The sequence below is a fragment of the Apteryx rowi genome, unplaced genomic scaffold (genome assembly GCF_003343035.1).
Source record: "Apteryx rowi isolate R43461 unplaced genomic scaffold, aptRow1 scaffold_400, whole genome shotgun sequence".
Lineage (NCBI taxonomy): Eukaryota > Metazoa > Chordata > Aves > Apterygiformes > Apterygidae > Apteryx > Apteryx rowi.
This window is the reverse complement of record NW_020450531.1, coordinates 311058-330943: the sequence shown is the minus strand read 5'-3', so window position 1 is coordinate 330943 and position 19886 is coordinate 311058. Positions and strand designations below refer to the sequence as shown.

Below are 19886 nucleotides of genomic sequence, written 5' to 3'. Positions count from 1 at the left end.
AGAAAGATCTCTATTTTGTTGAAGTGTAATTGGGAGCAGTGGAATTTGGCTTTTCCATCCCCTTCCCTGTTGAAGCCAAGTGCTACTATTTCCAGTGAGGCCAGGAGTTCACTCACAGTCAAAGTAAGTAACGTTTAGACCTAATACTGCAGATTCTTTTCAGTCCTTACTAGTTAAAACTCCTGTTAAGTCAGTAGAAATTGAGACTAAGTAAAATCTGTGAAGAAGCAATTTCAGTATTATTAAACCTGTTGATCAAATCCTGAGGTCTTATTTATTTTGTTCCATGAATTATTCTTCACAAAAACCTTCTGAATGAAATAAGGCATTTCCCTCAGGAAAGGCAGAAGGAAAAAATGGACCAAGTCTTTCATGATTTAGACTGAAAAAAGTTGAGCTATTAGTAAGCATTAGCAGACAGTTTACCTCCACGATATTCTGTGTTGTTACGCCAGTCATTGAGATCTATTTCTGCAGTGCCAGCAATAACCAGCTCCAGTTCTCTGGCATCAAAAACAGAGACAAGTCTGGAGTCTACAACCTAGAACACAAAACACTTGTTAGCACAATTTCAGACTGGAAATAAAGGAGATGTAATGTCTCATAAACCTATGGCTCTGATGGCCAGCTCCCTATTCTGACAAAGGCTGCATGCTGATGGACAACTTCCACTCCTCTGCTGATGTCTTGAGCTGCAAACAATACTGACACATGAGATTTGACCAGAATAAAACAATACAAGTGACAAGACATAGTTTGCGCAGAAGATTCTTCACCATTACATCGGTTCTGACAAGTGATTTTGATGGTCAAATGGGCACTGGATTTGTAATATGGAGAATTTCTTTTATATTTTGTTTACATTGGAATTTGTTTACAGTTGTTCACAGCAGCCTCAGGTCTTCATCCACTGAAGCTGCAGCAGAGGTTCATCTTCTTCATCACATGAAAACAAAAGTTTTAACAGTCTGTAGTATCCACAAGGAGAAAAAGCTAGAGAACCACATGCACAGTTTTGTAAACTGTAAGGAGTCACCTGGCCAATCCCATTCTACAGCAAAAACTCTGACCAGTTCTATTCAGCTACAAAGTCACCCTAACTGGCTCCCACCCCTCGTAAATGTCTGTGCATGACTTCTCAGTGCCATCAGCTACCGGTACTGTTCTGTGTGCTTGTTATCTATCATTTCATTTTCCTGAATTCCCATTCTTTTAGTTTGTTGACTATAAGCCAACTAACCTGCCATTCTTTAGTTTGTTCTTTTAGTTTGTTGTTGCAGGGTTAAGCAAAGTTTTCACACCACCACTTTTCTTACTATGGGATTGGACACTAGTGAACTTTCTTAATGGTGTCTCAGGTCTACCTGTGGCTTCCTTTTCCTCTTCATCATCATGCTTTATCATATTGACAATACACATTTCTTTCCTTTCTCCCTTAATGCTAACATGTCATCTCCAAGGTTGCTGGCTGCTACAGATTTCAGAGCTCCAATCCTTTCCACCTGTGCCTTTTTAGCCATTTCATAGGGTGATGATGCAGCATAATTTAACCATGGGGTCATCAAACTGAGATGATGAATGGAAGATGGTGGGAGCATTGTTTGTTACTTACTTCGTAGAAGCCACGGACCAGGGCCTCTGTTTGCTGAACAACCCCTCGTTCCACTCGCCACTTAACCATTCTCTCTATGTACTCTTTTTTGTTCTTTTCTGTCACTGCCATATTTGCCCCTCCAGATTTCAATTCTCTTTCTGTCACCTACAGAACAAAGAAAAATAATGGGGTAGCAATGTATGGATCACTTCGTGTTTCAAATTTCAAGTTGGGCTTTAAAAGTGTAAGTGGAAAATAAATATAGCAGCCATATTTCTCATTCTGTCCTGGCCCTTCATTGATTTGTAGTACAAACACAAAGGATAATGAGGGGATTTTGCTACCCTCTTCAGTTTTCTGCTGCTATAACAATGATGTTTAGCATAAATAGTAAATGAACTACATGAATACATATTCATTATTTCTACTATTCACATATTATTATTTATCTATTTATTTATTAGCCCAAAAGATGGCATACRGAGCATATTTAGGTCACTCTGCTTGAGGGACCTATAGAAACATCATGAATTAGGAAACACTCAGTGAGTCACCTAATCTGTAGCTTTGTCGAGAAACAGTAAGAACAAGTAAGGCTGGATGGAACGGTTTAGGAATTTGCAGCTGGTTCAGGTTAAATTCCCAACTGTAAATCACTGCATTGCCATTATACCAACAGAGTAACACCTCCAGAGGGGAAGACTCTGGCCAAGCTGCCACACTGCACTCTTCAAGATTGTGCAGCATCAAGATGTAGCTGTTAAGAACCACCACTAAACATTGTCTAGCTTTAAGCACGCCTTCAAGTCCAATTGTTCTGAATCTCCTGCAAGACTTCCCATAAATAGCCAGATGTGTTGGTGACCGATTTCTTCAAATTCTCATTATCTGTATAATTTCAAATACAATTAACGATCTACACTCGGAGGCAGCCAATCAATGACAATGGGTCACTGCTTTTTCTTTTTTGTTCAGATAAGTTTAAATCACAGCTGTGAGCTGGAATTCAGAATTATGTTTAGAGCAGTAAGGAGACATTTTAACTCTAAAAGAAAATGTTCCAGAGTAAATATAACTAATTTTTACTTTAGAACATCCAGATAAAAATGTTTTCCTGAAACCTCCATGTTAGATCTCAATTTCAACAAACCTGATGGAATAATTTTTCCCATAGACTGCCCTTATGCAGTCTACCAAACTGCAGGCCAGTCTAGCCCACTCCTTCTGCCTGACTGGAGCAATTGCCATGGCATCCACATATAGGGCTTGGAGGTAGTTAATATAGGCCTGGAAGAACACTTTCTAGTGCATAAAAGCATGCAAAAGTACTTAGGGTAACAAGCAACTGCCACCTCTCAGGTCTTGTAAGCAAAGTCTTCATATTGGCATCCAGTCCCCACCAATAAGACTTTGGGACTCTTGGTTCTACATCATATTTTTGGTATTACAGGGGTGCTCTAGGGAGCTGTAGGCAATAAGACTCGTGCTCCTCTGTAGTAAATGCTATAAAAAAAATGTATCATGAAAGAGGATTTGGCCCAAAAGGTTTAAAAGCTGAATTCACAAACCAGAGATGAGGCAGGAAAGAAATGATGAAAGCAGTGACTGGTTTATAATAAAGTCATTGTGAAGCAGGAGAAAAGGCCTGTTACCCATCTACAAAATAGCTCCTCAAAGAGCTACTTTTTGTTTCCCTTACCTAACCCCTGAAATGCAGCTTTATAAATATTAGCAGAGCTCCCACTGTGATCTATGCTTGCATATGTACCCAGCAAAGCAGTGTTCAGACAGCATTTAAATGGTCAGATATTCTTGACATGCAAGGATTTCCAACTGGGATCCCTCTGTGAGCAAAAAATGTGATTGTGATTTCTTGGGTATTTTACTGTCAGCACTTAGCAGATTTCAGGAGAGGGGGGAAATCTCACTTTCACTTAGGACGCTTGGATTCTGACACTCTAAATTCATGGTGAGAATCATTTTTTTCCATCACTAATTCTAGCAAGGTTAGTGTCTAGTACTTACAAAGTACTAGACAACATGCAAGCTGGCATCAAAATCTGTCTTGAAGTGTTCTTTTGCTTTAGCATCACAGTATCTACAGCAGATTATTTTTTCTTTTCTCTTTGGAGCCACCTCTTATCTTCCTTAACAGACTCCTATGAAATTGTCTCTCTTCTTTGTGAAGAGTATAATCAGTAATTAGCGTGCCAAATGTTACCTTCAGATGCATCAGGGCAATTCAGACTGAGATTCTTATTCACCTTTGTAGTCTACCAATGCAAACACAAACTTGTCTCATCTGTCTTTGTGAATACATCTGCATGTTTATGTCTGTCTTCATGCATTAGTCTTATATAGCCATACCTTCCAGGGAAAATGCTGCACTGTTAGTTGAATGTCATGTAAACTCTCAGCTCAAAGCCAAGAAAAAACCCCCTGCATTTAGGTCTGTGAAAAATAGTGCTATCTTTCCCACAGAGGCTTCTTACTTCAATTCTTCTTCCTCATCCTTTTGATTTCATCCATCTTGACTCTGCTCATCCCTCACACCCTTTTCTCTTTCCTTTTTCCTTTGCCTCCATTTGCAGTATAAGCAGACTAAATTCAGTTTTGAAAATATCCTCTGAAGTCTTGCTTGTTTTCTGTTACTTTCAAGCTCCTTATTGCTGAGCTGCCCATTTATTCTCAGGGTCACTGTTCCTCCCCTCCGATACTAGTCCAGCTCTCCATTGCCTCTGCAGGCCTTCACTCCGGGCAATCTGCTCCTGTCAACTTTGCTTTTGAGGTACAAGAACCACTGTCCATATATTCCAGCTGATCTCTGCTCCCTTTGACACTATCCATCAGCTAACGCAATGATTAACTTCTATCCTTTGAGCTTCTGTAGTTCATGGCAAGCTTGGTTCTTCAGTCTCTCTAGCTTTTAGCATCTCCTCAGATGTCTGTAAGCTTTCCCTGAATATTGCTTTGGTCCCTTCCAAGGCTTTGCCAGATCTTCCTTATGTCAAGGTGGTCTCACCCACTCCCACATTATTGGAGGCTGTTTTCATGCAGATGCTTCCAAATCTCCCTATGTATTTTTATTTATACATCAAAATCAACTTCACTGAAAATTATCCTTTTTTTCCCCCCTCCTTTCTTTAAATGTAGAACAGGTTACAATTGTGAAACGGACCAAGGCTTTGGTGCAAGCCAAAAAAATCCACAGGAGACCCTGGTATGTATTCTGGTTCCAGCCTGCACTGAAGCCAGGGTTGCTCCCTCCTTAAAGCCATAGTTATCCAGATCAGCTAGGCTAAAGGGAATCATCTGTCTGACTAATACAGAGGTAAGTGGTAAAAAGTATTATAACTGGATGTACATACCAAGATGTTACCTAGGTGCAAGGCAGGTGAAGAGACACAGAACCTAAAAGGAAAATATCTGACAAAATAGTGATGAGAGTTGCTGCGTCTTTCACCACCTGCCGAATGTTTTTCTTCCGTCCCGACCCCCATCCTTTCAGTCTCATCAGCTTTAAGTTACATTGCTAGCATTCACCGAATGCCACATCTGTGTGAACTACACCCTGGAGAGAAGAGCTCTACTCCACTTCACGGAATTCCTCATGTTCATCAGTGTGTGGCTCAACAGGCCTGCAGGGGAGCTGGGGCTGGTATTTTACATTATAGAAACTAAGAACAGCCATCTGCAATGAAACAGATGGCTTGAAAGAAACAGAAGATAGGAGAAGAAAATGTTATTGAAAGGCTAAAGGATCTGTTCTGACAGAACAATGTTCATCTCTGTCAGCCTCAAATTTGTTTTTCAGATGTTTTGCGTAGGTGTGCTCACCTGTCCAAACACCTCCTCGTTCACTGTGAAGGTGAGATCCAGGATATCTGTGATGTTGTTATCCTTCATCCACTGCAAACTCTGATGGAACTCTTCATCCAGGTACTCCAAGTCACTTAAATCACACAGCCTGATCATGAGGCAAGACAAAAAGATGTAGCTAAAGACGACTCATTACTGGCAGGATGACTTACTAGTCAGAATACGAACAAATTTATGATAAGACCCAACACAAAGCTTGTGTTTTCTTGGCTTTGTTAACATCAAAGCCTGTTCCACAGACCCTCTTAAACAGTTCTGCAAGTGTCTGCTTTGCATGGCTGGGCTTGAGTCCAACTCTGTTGGCTCTCTGCACTGTTTGCTGTCGGAAGGCATCCCTGGGGCTTGATTTTACATGAGTCTTCAGGATGCCCTGCACTTCAGAGCACATGCTTACCTTCAGTGTGGATGGGCCCCACCATGCTGTGTCTGGCTGCTTCCAGGCACCCGTCACCCTCGAGGTGAGCTCACAAGACTGACAGAAGGCAGACCAGGCAGCCTAAATTTTGGAGGAGCTAGCCTTCCTTGCTGAAAGGGCAGGTGGATGTTATGAGTTATCTGGTTTAAAATCCCCCAAAGTGGCATAAGGATGCAGGGAGGACTCTAGTTTCTGGCTATTTCCAGGACTGGCCAGCTCAGGTAAAACCTAGATACAACTGTTTGGATCCCAGTAATACTCATTTAAAAAAAGAAAATGAAATACACATTAAAGAACTCTAAAGATTGTTAACAGAAATATCTTTGCTAGCTTGGATTCATTCTAATTGACAAACTATTTCAACTAAACTTTATTCTGCTATTTGTCATTTAATTGCATTTTGATTTATTGTTCATGTTTTTTCTTYGCTGCAAATTTTACGTGCCTTGTCTTATTGCAATGTGTTAATTAAAGAGAAACAGAGTATCAGTTAAAATATTAACTTTATAAAGTTGACATAAAAAGTAATACATTAGTGGTAACTTCTGGTTGTTAGTGTATAAGACCAATAAAAGACCAACAAGAAACATTAATTCGTTTATATCTACGTTAGCATTCCTAATTAGCCCAATTTGTGTTTAGAATGAAAATTTCTCCCAACAGTGAGGCATGAGAAATTGTGTATTTTTCTTAATATAAGAAAAAATTTGTTTTAAGAGGAAAGAATGATGTTTGTTCCATCAAAGATGCTTTTCAGTTTTCCACAAATAATTTTAATCGCTTTGAAAACTTTTCATCAGTAGTAAACTTTGGGATTATGGGTCAGTACTTTCAAAACCATGTTTCTAAATTTCTTATTAACCACTTCTATCAATGTAGTCAGTATTCATGAAGGGCAAGAGGAGAAAAATCAAGAAAAATTAATAAGTCTTTTGGCCTTTTGTTTTCTACTGCAGGCCAGCCAAGCAACAACGTAAAGAACTGGAAGGTCAGAATGCTCCAAGTGACTCCACAAGGGTCTGTATCCATATAGGACTCACCGCTTAATCACCATTTCTGCTTGGTTGCATGCTTATACTTACAGCCTTAGTAGTGCTTTGTAGAATGGCCTTGTGAAGAAAGCATCAAGAAGGTACTGATGAATGAGAGCAAGGCCAAGAATACGACCACTGAACCTGAACCTGGGATATAAAAACGTAAATGAAGCTTAATTCAGAACACTCAGCACAGGAACTTATACAGGTAGCAACTGTTCTTTGTTTCTGACTCAGTTACTTGCATTTATTCATCTCTTCTATTTTTTATTTTCAGCAGCTAGCACCATCCCTCACATCCCTGACTGATCTGTAATGGGTCTTTTTTTGATCCATCTCCTGCAGTACCCATACTAACTAGTGGCTTTGGAAGCTGGCATGCTGCATGTTCTCATGTGCAAAACCAAGGAACACTCTCAACATTCACTTTCTGTGATCTTTAGTTGAATGCTCTGATACAGATCAGCTCCATCAAACACCATGTTTAGCCAGATCAATACTGTACTCCACCTCATCTCAGCAGAAGATACATTATCTGTTTCACAATAGCTGCAAAGAATATTTGGTGAATCTGTATATCCAGTTTCTAACTGGTTACAACCCTTTCCAAGGTGGAGCTTTAAAGTACTTTAAAAGGGTAATGAGTCATTGTTGTGATCAAGAACACATATAAAAATCAATTAACTAAAGCTCAAGCAAATCATCCCCAGATCACTTTCCTAATTGTGATGCTTAGCTGTCTTCGGTATAACATACTCTTGTATTTGTTTTTGCTCTCTAAAAATTACAACCCACATTCCCACTTCAAGTACCTTCAAATAATATCTTATTTTCTTTACAGTCTATGACGTGATAATAATCTGCTGTATTTTTCTACTACTTACTAGATATTCTTCCTTTAAATCTGGTTTTAAATCAATAGTCTCAGCAACTAATCAGAACTTGTACGAGTCCAGGAGAACTTATTTTTTGCAAAAACAAAACCCCCATTGCCCATCCAAAACTTGCTTATTTGTGGATAAGAAAAAACACCACATCCCAAGTGTGAGCACTGCAAGCCTAAGCTGACTGACATCATAGTAAAGTCTTACTGCACAAAAGATGAGAAACAGATCAAAAACCCCAGAAACCATTCCTTCCACTACAGGGAGCAGTGCAAAGACCCCTCCTGCCTATGAATGAAACATGAGTCTTGTTGTAATAAAGGCAGCACAGAATATCTGTTCAGTCAACTTTATGCTCATGGGACAGTACAACAAGTGCTTAGTCTGTCAAATGGGGCACAAAATAGCATGCTGTGGGCCCAATTAGCATTTACATCACCACAGGAGCTGCCTCCATGTCCCTCACATCCAAGAAAGGTGCTTATGGTATGCAGCTGACTTAACAGAAGAGTGATTATATTATCCCCTTACAGCTGTTTCCACATCAGCAACAAAAGGCAGCTGTTGGGTCTAGTTAGGACCTGCTTCACTGCACTTGTGCTCCAGTGCAAGGTTTCCAGCAAAAAAGCAATGAAAAGAGGGGGAGCTGACACAATGAAAAGCACAGTGGAAGCCAGACAGCTAAAATCCCAGAAACACTGAGCCTGTAATCCATCAGTTTTATAGCACCTTCAGGATCTATAATCAAGTCTGTTTGTCCTAAATAATGCATATCGGCTTGTTTGGTTTTGCTCTTCACCTTCCCTGCCCCCCCAGCCCCCCACCCCTTCTTTCCCCTTATATGTTTTGAAAGTGAACACTGAATGAAAATACTCTAAGCACTGAGTGTTCCTCACCACAATGACCATCCCATGGCTACTCAACCATGTGGAGCTGGGGAAGCAGCAGCAGCAGCAGCCGCCATTTGGAATAAAGTAAAGCTGAAAGTAAATTGCCAAGAAAAGTTCCACCAGTTTTGGAACTCTGTTTCTGCTAAGAAATTGCCTGAATGTGTGAACAGGATCGGGTTTTCTCCTTGTTACTCACATCACTTTATACCTCTACATGGCTTTGGGGGATTCCAGGCAATAATGCAAAGCTGACGTGAAAGGTAAGCGCATCTGGATCAAGGTGTTTACAATCACAAGCACATGTTATGGTAGCAGTTAACAGGAAGTTTAATTTGAACCAGTGCTTTATGGCAGAATGGTATTAAACCATGCAGACGCCCTGGGCAGAGTTTCTATGTGAGAGGACTAGGTCCAGTGGGTCAGCCTAAGCAAATGTGTGCAGAGCAACTCTATGTTGTATGGTCCATTGGTCTGGCCTTGCACTTTGAGCCCTCTAGGACATGTCAGGGCCAATTCAAACTGGAGGCCTGACTGTGGTTACATGGTCCGAGGCCTTTTGATGGGACTGCACTGAATAGGAAGTCCAGTGCCAACTTGTCTGGTTAAAGGAGATAAAATAATTAAGAAAAAATTGCCACTCCCATCCCCTGGCAATAAAAGGGATTAAAAAAAAGCTATTAAAAAAAAGCAGTATATGACTAATTCTTTACTTGGTGACTCTGTATGACCCCAGCAAACACAGTGCTTCGTGGGCTTGCACACGGCTGCTCTTCCACCCTGAAAGGGACAGGGCAGAGCTCTCCAGCCCCAACCCCCTTCCTCCTCACACCCAGACTTGGTATCTTTGTAGAGACTTACTGCACCTGACTCTGTGACCTGAAGAGTGGTGTAAAAGGAGGTCCCTTGGCCCTCTGTCCATTTTGGACAGGGCCCAGGATCATAGGCTATACCTCTCTGGTCCAGCGGAGCGCTGGACTAAGAGCAGGCTGAGATACATGTACTGTGAAAAGCCAGAGGATACCTGTCAAAGGGAGGCATTTGCTATTATGTTCATGGGATAACTGTACAGTCTATCAAACTACCCCTGCTATTGCCAAGCATAACAGCCCCACTTAAAATGACTCCAAACTTAAGAACACCAACCAGAAACAAATTACCCCCCTCATAAAAGCCAGTTAAAATGAAACCAGACTCTTGTGTTTACTTCTTCCTGAAGGATTTAGACCATGGGTGAGATTTAGAGGTGGGTGAGATGGTCATTTCAGAAAAAATAAGTTTTCTTGACAGAATAAGCAGCACAGAGGTAAATCCTGACTGGAGGGCACATACCTTCCTTAAACCTGACTTACCATTTATCTTTCCAAGCACATGTAAAGTGCTTCTTCAATTTCTTTCTAGCAGGAAAGGATAACTTTGTAGTGGTAAGGAACGCGAAGACTCATTCTAGCCCTTTCTTTCAACACCCTTCTCTTTCCGAGACAAGGACCAGGTCTGAGTAATGCACTCCCAGCAGAAGGAGAAATGAGGGAAGGGGTTAATGAACAGGAAATGGTGGAATGAGAGACAGAATTAATGAGCAGGAGAGCTGCTCCTGTCTGCCTGCCTATTGACACCACTCGGCCACTCAAAAGGACATTGTGTGCACCTGCTTTCTGCTTTTAATGACGCTACTCTTTGACCCATTTGCAGGAGTTTCCACACTAACCAGCTAACTCCCTTCCTTCTGGAGGCTGCAGGTGCCCCTTAAACAGTGTGTTTTTGCAACAGTCTCTTGCAAAATAACAGGCACATTCTCCTCAGCGGGACACTCTGCATATTTACCACATCTGAGTACACAAATAGACAAATCCATACGCTATAGCAGCAACTAAGCAGTATGTTTTCCTCCAATTGCAGATTACTCACAGGAAATTTAATCTACTCTGGACCTTATCATAGCAGCAGAATAACACAGGACCAAGAACGACCTTTTGTTCCATGGCTCTCTCTTAATGGGGTGGACCAACGCAACTGTACCTTATATGACAATCCTTGCTTGGATTCACATGGAGAACAGTATACCTTGACAAAATTGTAATCTATGCATACAAGGGAAAGATGGGTTTAGTTAGATGCGTTTCATTTTATCGTTCTATAGAGGATACTTTGGTAACCATGCCTTGTGGTATGAGAAAATCTAAACCCTAAGTAAAGGAAGCACCTGATGGGATTAAAAGATTAAAAATCTTGCAAAGCTTATCTCACTCAAACAGATCAGTTGGGCTTAAGTGTACCCTTCTTGAGGCAGTAGCTTGCTGAAAAATCATTCAAAGGGCTTACAAGAGCTGAATATAATATGGTTCATGCTGTATTTGAAAATGGCATTTTCCTTTCACAAGACTACTGAAAACTTATTTTAATTTATAAGACAAATTTACCCACTCTGATGCATCAGTTGCAAAGGTTCTGACTGTTTAATCGCACCGGTGAACTTTTGACTATCCAGAAGAGGAACTGAATAAATGAGGCTGCACTGTGGTACAGGGTTTCTGCCCTTGGCAGTTGTCCTAAGGGAGAATGATGTTTGGCAGGTGGATCCAGCCAGAAATCCTGTTAGTCCTCCACAGAGGGAGAGGCTAGCCCTGATCTTAACCATTATTAGATACCAGAAGATCTGCAAAGGGGAAAGTATTTAAAATGGCCCAGTCATAGGAAAGGCATCACTCCCAACCTGTACCTTTTTAGACACCAGGGAATTCCATCATGAGACACAAATCTATAGGAAACCAGGCTTCATTGGTTCCACAGCTTGTTTTAAAGGACAGTTATAGCATCCATGGTCATGAAGAGTCTCATGAGCAGCCTAACGGCCCAGAAAATGCAGATTAAAAGAACTCAAAATCCATTCTCATAGCCTTTTTGTTTTCAATCTTGTGATGGGGGGCACAGAGGGAAATATGTTGATTTCTAATTTTTGATTCTGGTGTATTCAACATCACTAGCACTTTTTAAATGAAGAACATTTTTTTCCCCTAAAAGATAGACTGTATTTTGGGTTAGGAGTAACGTAAAAAAAGTTCAAAGAACATGCATTTCACAAAAAAGCAGACCAAATGGTTACTGCAATCCCACCTGGCCCTGTACACTATGAATTTTATGCAAAACTGACAGCGTGCACCAGAGGTGTCTGTTTATATGTTAGCAGCACATATCTGTGTTGGCTCATCGCAGTGATCAACATGTCCTGTGATGAATAGCATCTACAGAGCAATAACCTAGCAATAGATCAGATCATCCTTACAAAACCTTGGCAGCAGATCAAATCCGCACCTTCTAGCAGCCTTCATTAACAAATGTCTTTGTCTAGCTTGGTATGCATATTTAACTTGTGCGCATAGTGACAAAACTTTTGAACAGCCTAGTGCAATGACACCGAGTGATCTACCGTCAGGGAGGTCAGCCACGCAGGCTGTAATAACTGATGCTGTTTTGTTTATCTGACTTGCATCTGCAAAATTTGCGGGCAGCCTCTGTACCACAGTGTCATTTGATGTTGTGGCAAATTTGCTGCGCATATCTGCAGGCCTACAGGTGGACGCTGTAGCATTCCAGCATGCCGCCTTTTTGCTTCAGGAATCTGATGAGCTCAGGTTTCGTTAATACAAAAGGAATGGCTCTTACAAAGGCCAGGAGAAAAAAGTTCACAAAGTCTCAGCTAATAAAGAATGAAAATAAAATAATTCCTAAACGAGTCCTGAAGGAGAATTCCACTAGAAGAGGTAACAACCTTTTTCTTTTTTTATATATGTCTCTAATATGAAGAATTCTATGGTGTTAGATTCTTGAGGTGACAAAGACATAATGACAGGTCACCTCTATGGTGCAATTTCTTATGTCACACTAAGGCCTTATCTCACCTCTTCTGCTATCTCATCACATTGGCATTCCACCTGAGAACTTGCTCTGGATCCACACACGTCCTTCTGATATAACGAACCGATTCTTCCCTGTCTTACCAGGGCAGCAAATGAGAAAGCGTACAGTAATGACCCACCAGACCAACTTCTTGTTGTTGTTGTTGTCTTCTTTTTTAACCTCCTTTGAGTTATATGCTAAGTACTGAAGAGTATCTTATTTCATATATGGTCAAAATTAATTCTGGGTTTTCAGACAGTTACAAGTTTTCAAGGGGAGTCTCCAGACTTCTTCACTATGAAATCATAGAAAATTCTGTCACATAAGCTTCATTTTCAGTTTGCCTTCCAAATTAAAACTGAAAGGAAACATTTAGGAGTGCTGACACTGAACAACTGTTTGTCCAGATTTCCAGCCTGGAAACTGATGGATTTTAAACAGTTATAGACTATAGCGATTTATCCCTGCAGCTCCTGCAAATGTTATTGGGACTTACACACATAAATCCCATGCATATCAAGAGGATGCATTCTGTTCAGAGCCAGTGCATTTTGTTCAGGCACTGAAAGATGAAAGACCATATTCCATGAGTCCTTCTTTGATAATATTCTGTCTGCTTATCATTCCTGCAAAACCTATGAAATTCTGTTGTATTTTAAAGGAAATTTGTAACACTCGTTTAAGAAAGCACTGGCCTTTCTGAAGTAGTCCTGATTGGAAAGTCTATGGAAACTGTAACAGTACAGCTCGTCTGCTTACAGATTGTCATAAGACACAAAGAGGGTGTTCAGAGATRTTTAAAATATATGCATATCACCCAAGAACTGAAATTAAACAAGAAGAAAAAATACTGGATGAAAAATGATTCTCAGAGAGAAAACCAAATTGGTGCAGATAAACTTCCATCAAGTTTCAAATCCTGAAATGGTAATGTTTCTCTTCAGGTGAAGGTGTACAGGAGCGAGCTATCTCTTGCCAGCCTTCCTTTGCATAATTTTACTTTTGCTGGGCACCTGAGTTTCAGATGATGACCTGTTACTGTAAGTCAACTTCTCAGTTTATTATCAAACTGGATAAAAATTTTATCCTGCAAAAAGCCAATACAACATTGGCACTTCAGTCAGTGCTTGCCCTATTTTTCTTTTCTGGACCTGTCTGCAAATACAACACAATATTTCTCTCAGTACTAAAGAGTAACCACATGAAAAAGAGCTTTGCTTACACATGATGGAAACATGAACTATCTGTGTCCCATTAAATCTTTGGAGCACTCGTACTTGGAGCTAGCAATTAAACCTCAAACCATTCCTGAGGTTTAATTTACCAGTAAGTGAAAAACAATGAGACAATACAAACCTCACTGCTTCTTAATTTAACCTAATCAAATCCCTCAAAAGTCTTTTCCTTGCCTTCAATCTATGTTGTATTTTCACCAAAAATGCCATTTCATCTTCCTTATACCCTGGCTGAACCCACCACAGAGAACCTTCAGGAAAGGTTAAAAGACAAGTTTTGTCACAGAGAAAAAAAATGCTTTTGTCAGGAAGGCTGCAGGCAGTTCTACTTTATCCAGAGAAGTCAGGGGCAAGAATAATGTAGATAATGGAAAAACAGAGCATCACCTCAGTTTTTTTCTGCAACACAATCTATCAAACTTCTCCTTCCAGGATGATTCCTTAGTTTAAACATCCAGTGGCATCCAGTCATTTTACCAATAACAAAGAAGTCCCCTCTTATAAATGTAGTTATTTGGGAAGGAGGAGAGGAGGAGCATGACAGAGTGCCGGGGCAGTTCGCAGAGCTATCAGCCTCTTGGACCGTAACGTACAATTATCCTCCTCTGGGAGAGCCCCAGGGAAATAGGGCAGCACAAACATGACTAACCATCAGTAACCGGGCTGCTTGCAAGGTTTAGCTTCTCTTGCTGCTACAATACATAAAATATGCAGGCCTGTATAGCTGCTGGCAAATTCTGCTCCAATTCTGGCCAATGAGTACAGAATAGATGCAAACTGAGGTATGAACGACTTGAATGATTGAATGGTTGAATGATTACAAATCTCTATGTTTTGTGATTCCCATATCAGTATTTTCCACCAGCAGATCTGAATGCAGCTTGCAGAGGAGATCAGTACTAATATGTCATTTGACAAATGAGAAAACTTAAGTACAGAGGCAAAATGACTTGTCTAATGTTATCCAGAAAACAATCAGTAGAGACAGCAATGGAATCACAGTCCTCTAGGTCCCAGCTCCACTTTAGTTGTTTAGCGTATTTGACATTTTTTACTTTCTTACCTTCTGTAAGACAATATGGGGTTGTGTGAATCAGCTCTAGTTTATGATCAGCTCCTTAAGGATGAACTCAGTCTGATGTATCTGGTTTGTTTTTTAAGCCAGCAGAGGAGCATTTTTGTCAAGAGATTTTGATTTCTCAGTGAAACCTTTTGGAAAAGCTGGGTTGGAGGGGGGGAAGAAGCACACTTTGTAAACCTATGAATTGTTGAAGTTTTATACGCTGCATGATTTTATGTTTGCTTTTCATAGCTTTGCCATGTGTTGAAACAAACTTGTCAAGTTAGAGGAAAATCTGTAGATTTAGTCATCTGCCAGTCAAGAGGGCCATAAAAACACATGCCAAATGACCGCACGTTTTCCTACAATGGCTAACTAAGAACTCTGAAGCCACAATAACTGACTTACGGTCAGTCACAAGAGGCCTGTACTTTTTAGTCTGTCTGGGGTATTCAAGCACAAGAGAGACTGCTCATCTTTGTGGCACTGGTAAGCAAGCAGGAATGTTTACACTGTGCAATGAAGCGTGTTGCAGATATCTTTGAGCTGACTGCAAACAGGTAGTCCCCAGTGCAGAGCTGTGTGGACTTGCCACCTCAGGTCCAGAAGCTCTGCACTTGGGTTTATGCTGTGCTGCAATGCAGCGAATAATCCCTGCCTCCTGAAATGAGCTTCTGAGCTGGGTAAGCTCAGAAATGTGTGTGATAAAATTCAGAAATGCTATCAATTGTTTGACCGGTCTGGTTTTACCAACCATTGAGCACCTTCAACTTTTATTAATGCCACTGCAACTGACAGCTCTGATCCTTTGCATTGCTGTTCTGCAGTTTAAGAAACATTTTGATTTTTCTATTATGAATTTTTCCAATACAATTAAATAATTCCAGTTTCTAGTTTGTCTTTTCTGCAATGTAATTCATGAGACGCAATGTAAAAAGCTTCCTTCTGTTGAACACAGATACTGAATTTACCTTACTATATTCCTGTTATTAAATACATAGTTTTTTCACAGAGTGTGGACACACTAGGATTTTCCTCATCCTGCATATTTTTATTGAGATTTTGAAAAATATTCCTGTCCCAAGTTGGGGCAAACTGCCAAACTTGACATTTCCCTCCTACCCATACATGCATTCAGATCAGATCACTTTAAATCTTTCATTTTCACTTTTTCTGCATTTTTAATGTAACATTTAGCTAACATTTTGAAATGAAAAATATTTTTCAATAGACAAAGGCAACTTTTAACTTTCAAAATATCCCAGGAATAGAACTTGACAAAGAGAAATGCCTTTTCTACTTTAAAAAAAAAAAAGTGATTTACCAAAACCAATTCTGCTCTGCAAGCAGTTTTTCTTTTAATGAATGAATTTTTACTAATAAAAAAAGTTAGCCTGGGAATTTCAGCACCTGCTCTTCTTCACCTTCCCAAACCCAGAATAAAATGTACTGAGAAATAAGGAAGGGCAGAAAAGACTGAGTGATACTTCACAGTGACAGCTCAGCCTTGCCATTCCAGTGTGGCTGGAACAAGAGATATGAGGACATTCATCACTTGCTGGGAGTCTTTAACCACTACAAAACACAGAATCAGTGCTCACCCTGATGCTTCCCTGCGGGCCGACATGCTCACAGACAGTGTGGATTTTACCCTTTTCTACTCTACCACATGCAAGGTGGTGACACTGCAGAGATTTTTGTGCAAAGCCTCCCATCACTAGGCAAACTGAATTCACAATGTTGCAAAAGACTGACTGGGCCTTAAGAAAAGAAAAAAAGAAAAGAAAAAAGGTGACTTCTGTAAAAACAAAACAAAACAGAACACCCGACTTTCCCTCAAACCAAGCTCTAATTATGGAAGATGTGCTAGACAATATGAGATCCAGAGAAGGGAAGAGGAAGGGGAACTGTGAGAGATGCATTTCTTCTTTCAACCCTTGTGATATCACCACTGAGATCCTCAAAAGAACTTGAAAAAATCTTCCAGTAAAAGATAGAAAGCCAAGATTAAGGTAAATATAAAGCAGAAACTTTTGTTAAAAAAAAAAAAAAGAAAAGGTTGCTGTAGAAGCTCAGTTAGGGAGAATGTTTTTTTTCTCCTTCACTTCAGTTTGCCTTTAATCTTCTAGTTCCTCCCAACCCTTAATAAATAATTAACCAGTTGTTTAGGCAGGCTTCTATATGATATAGTCATACATCAAATTTAATAGGAAAATCAAAGTTTACTTAAGTACAGAAGGCATCAAGAGAGATCACAGTACAGCAGCAAGAAAGCATTTCAGTAACACAGCCTTTTCACATAGTGAAATGGTCTTATAAAATGATTTCAGCCACATATTTATTTTAATATCATTCTTGTCCAGAAGATTTACAATAGTGTTTGAAAATTTCTCATGCAAACATAATTTATTTAAAGTAAGATATTGCTAGTAATTAAATTTTATAGTGTAATGTAACATTAAATGCTTTGGTTTTCTATGATGCCTTTCATCTTAGAATTTCAAAGTGGTTCAGGGCATTAGTATACATCAAATGGATTTCAAGTTGATTACATACAAGAACTCTTCTCTTCGGATGGAAACTGAGGCAAAGAGGTTATGATCCAAATTTCAAAAGCAACTGGATGCTGCTTGAAGCCCACTCTAAGGTGCTCTACCCGATCTCATTTTTTCAGAGGATGACTATTCAGTGTTTAGCAACAATCAGGGCCCTTCAAGACAGTTTTCCAAATGGTTTCCTAAATTCCTTCCTCTCCAAGTGCAGAGAAATGGCAGACCCACACGACTGGCCCATTTGGGGCAGCAGCAAGGACAGAACCAAACTCAGTGCTTCTGACTCCCTTTAATAAAACAGACACCGGGCCATATGCAGGTTACCTGCTACAGCAGTTGAAACATTTAAATTCAAGAGATAAATGAGTAATTCAAGCCATGTATTCCCCAGCGCTAAAATCTGTCAGTGGAGAGGAGTAATGGCTATTTGCAGACCTCCTGCTTAGATGCTGTGACTACTTGTCTCCACTGCTTCTATAAAGACCCACAGAGTGTGCCTAAATCCATGTTAGGAGCTGGTCAGCATCCAAATGCAACTCATTAAATCACAAGGCAATTTGTCACATTCTGTAAAAAAACTTTAATTAAAACAAGTTATTCTATGTGTAGCAGAATTAATGAAGCTTTGTTTCCTATAGATCTGTGTCTGATGATCCTACATCACTCCACTGCAATAACTCTAGTTCCTCCTACACATCTCTCCCGGCACTTCTCACCCTTTGGAGTATCTCCAGTTTCTCCCTTCTGCCTCCCCTGAGCATTCACAGCTCTCTCACACATCCTCTAGCTCCTGAGCAAGATGTTAGAGCTGGTTCATAGCATGTGTCTGTGATGGACCTACCAGCTCACTCATGTTAACTGGCCAGTCGACAGGCCAAGCAGAACAGGTAACCGTTGAGCTCACCAGCCCGCCCTCACTGAGGCACTCATCTGCGTATCTGTCCTTTATCCAACCACAGGTTTCACAAAGCTTTTATGAACTTAATATCTTGGAGACATTTACCTTCCTGTCAAATAGGTTCTAAACTGATTAGGAAACTGCCTGATGGATAGACAGGGCAATTGCCCAAGGCACAGCTCCCAAGGAAGCCAGGCTAGGAAAACCAACCAAGCTCTCTAAGGAGGAAAGGATAGCTGAGGTTGTGAAATTCTTAGTTCTTCTTGAGTTTATTAAAACAAAAAATGGAAAAAAACAAAACCCTGCATTCTCTGACATGCTTGAGTTAACACATGGATGGTGATGGCTATGTGATTTCTAGTTTACACTAAATAAATAGAAGGGAAGGTCAGAGTTTGCCATACCCACACAGTATTGTGTAGGCAAAGGGAGCTTGTTGCTCTATCCATGGTCAAGCTTGCCAGAGCATGTAAAAGCAATCAAGGCAATGCCAAGTCTGAACTAATCAGCCCTGATGGTAGGCAGTGTGTATTTGCTCAGCTCAGTGTTGCAGTAATCACATCAGTTGGCTTGGAGCACAGGGAAAGCAAGTTCATGTCTGCATGGAGAGTGGGCACAATGGGCTTGCGTCTGCTTGCACAATACAATGTAGAAATACATGCAAGTTTTCTATCTGGCTCTGTTCAGCAGTACAGGCTAGAGTATGAGGGGTATTGGAGAGCAGAAAGAAAGGTTAATTATGAGACTTGAAGGAGGACACCCCTGCCCCAAAGCTGCAGTTCTAAATAAGCGCTAAATTAATGAAATTCATTGTGACAGCCAGGAATCAATTCACATCTTCTGAAGACCTGGGCCATTAGGTCCAACATTTTCTTTGTGGTCTCAGTAGGGTTCTGCACAAAAGCATTCTACTCACAGCTCTTCAACTTTCTGATAAGCTTCTGCTAAATAAATGAATGTATTTAGCTTCTATTTAAGAGAAAACAGGACTTTTTGAGATGAATACAGAAATCTGATTATGATTAGCAAGCTGTAAATATCTCTAAGGTAACCATGACACTGTGGTACTTCTCTCTGCATGAATGTCACGGCAAGGTCCACGAATGCCTAATTGTTAGAAAAACTGTGCTGTCACTAATTCACTATGAAAACACAAAAAAGGATGTTTCAAGTTAGCATCTCTCAGATCTCCAAACAAATGTCTGTGACTGATTTCATCTGTTTAGGCCATCTAGCTTTCTGTGCAAAGACTGGGCTTTCTTTCACATTTCTGCCTTTGGCTCTACATTTACAAACAGGCAATGAACTAAAAACTCAAAAGCAGAAGGTGTGAAAAGGATTGCCGAGGCAAGTTAGATAAAAGAACAGGCAAGTGATCTAGTGTCAAGAAGCCTGGTGTGGGTGACCATGCCGTAACTACAGCGCAGTCTCTAGAAGAAGGTTGCATTACATTATCCTACTGGATTACTCCTGGGGCTAGGACTAGTATGAAGAAAAGCTCTGTCCCACTCAGAAGACGTGAAGAGAGAGACAGGATTTCCATCTGACAGC

The 19886-nt window shown here is 40.4% G+C and overlaps 1 protein-coding gene across 1 annotated transcript in view; it reads right to left on the bottom strand.

The window, feature by feature from the left end:
- HECW1 (HECT, C2 and WW domain containing E3 ubiquitin protein ligase 1) overlaps nt 1–19886 on the bottom strand; it is a 269616-nt gene that overhangs the window by 9753 nt on the left and 239977 nt on the right. The window contains exons 23-26 of the mRNA XM_026075287.1: nt 6971–7069; nt 5432–5561; nt 1613–1759; nt 427–541 (exon numbers count right to left, since the gene is read on the bottom strand). Coding sequence (XP_025931072.1) covers nt 427–541; nt 1613–1759; nt 5432–5561; nt 6971–7069 — 491 coding nt within the window. The remainder of the gene's footprint in view (nt 1–426; nt 542–1612; nt 1760–5431; nt 5562–6970; nt 7070–19886) is intronic.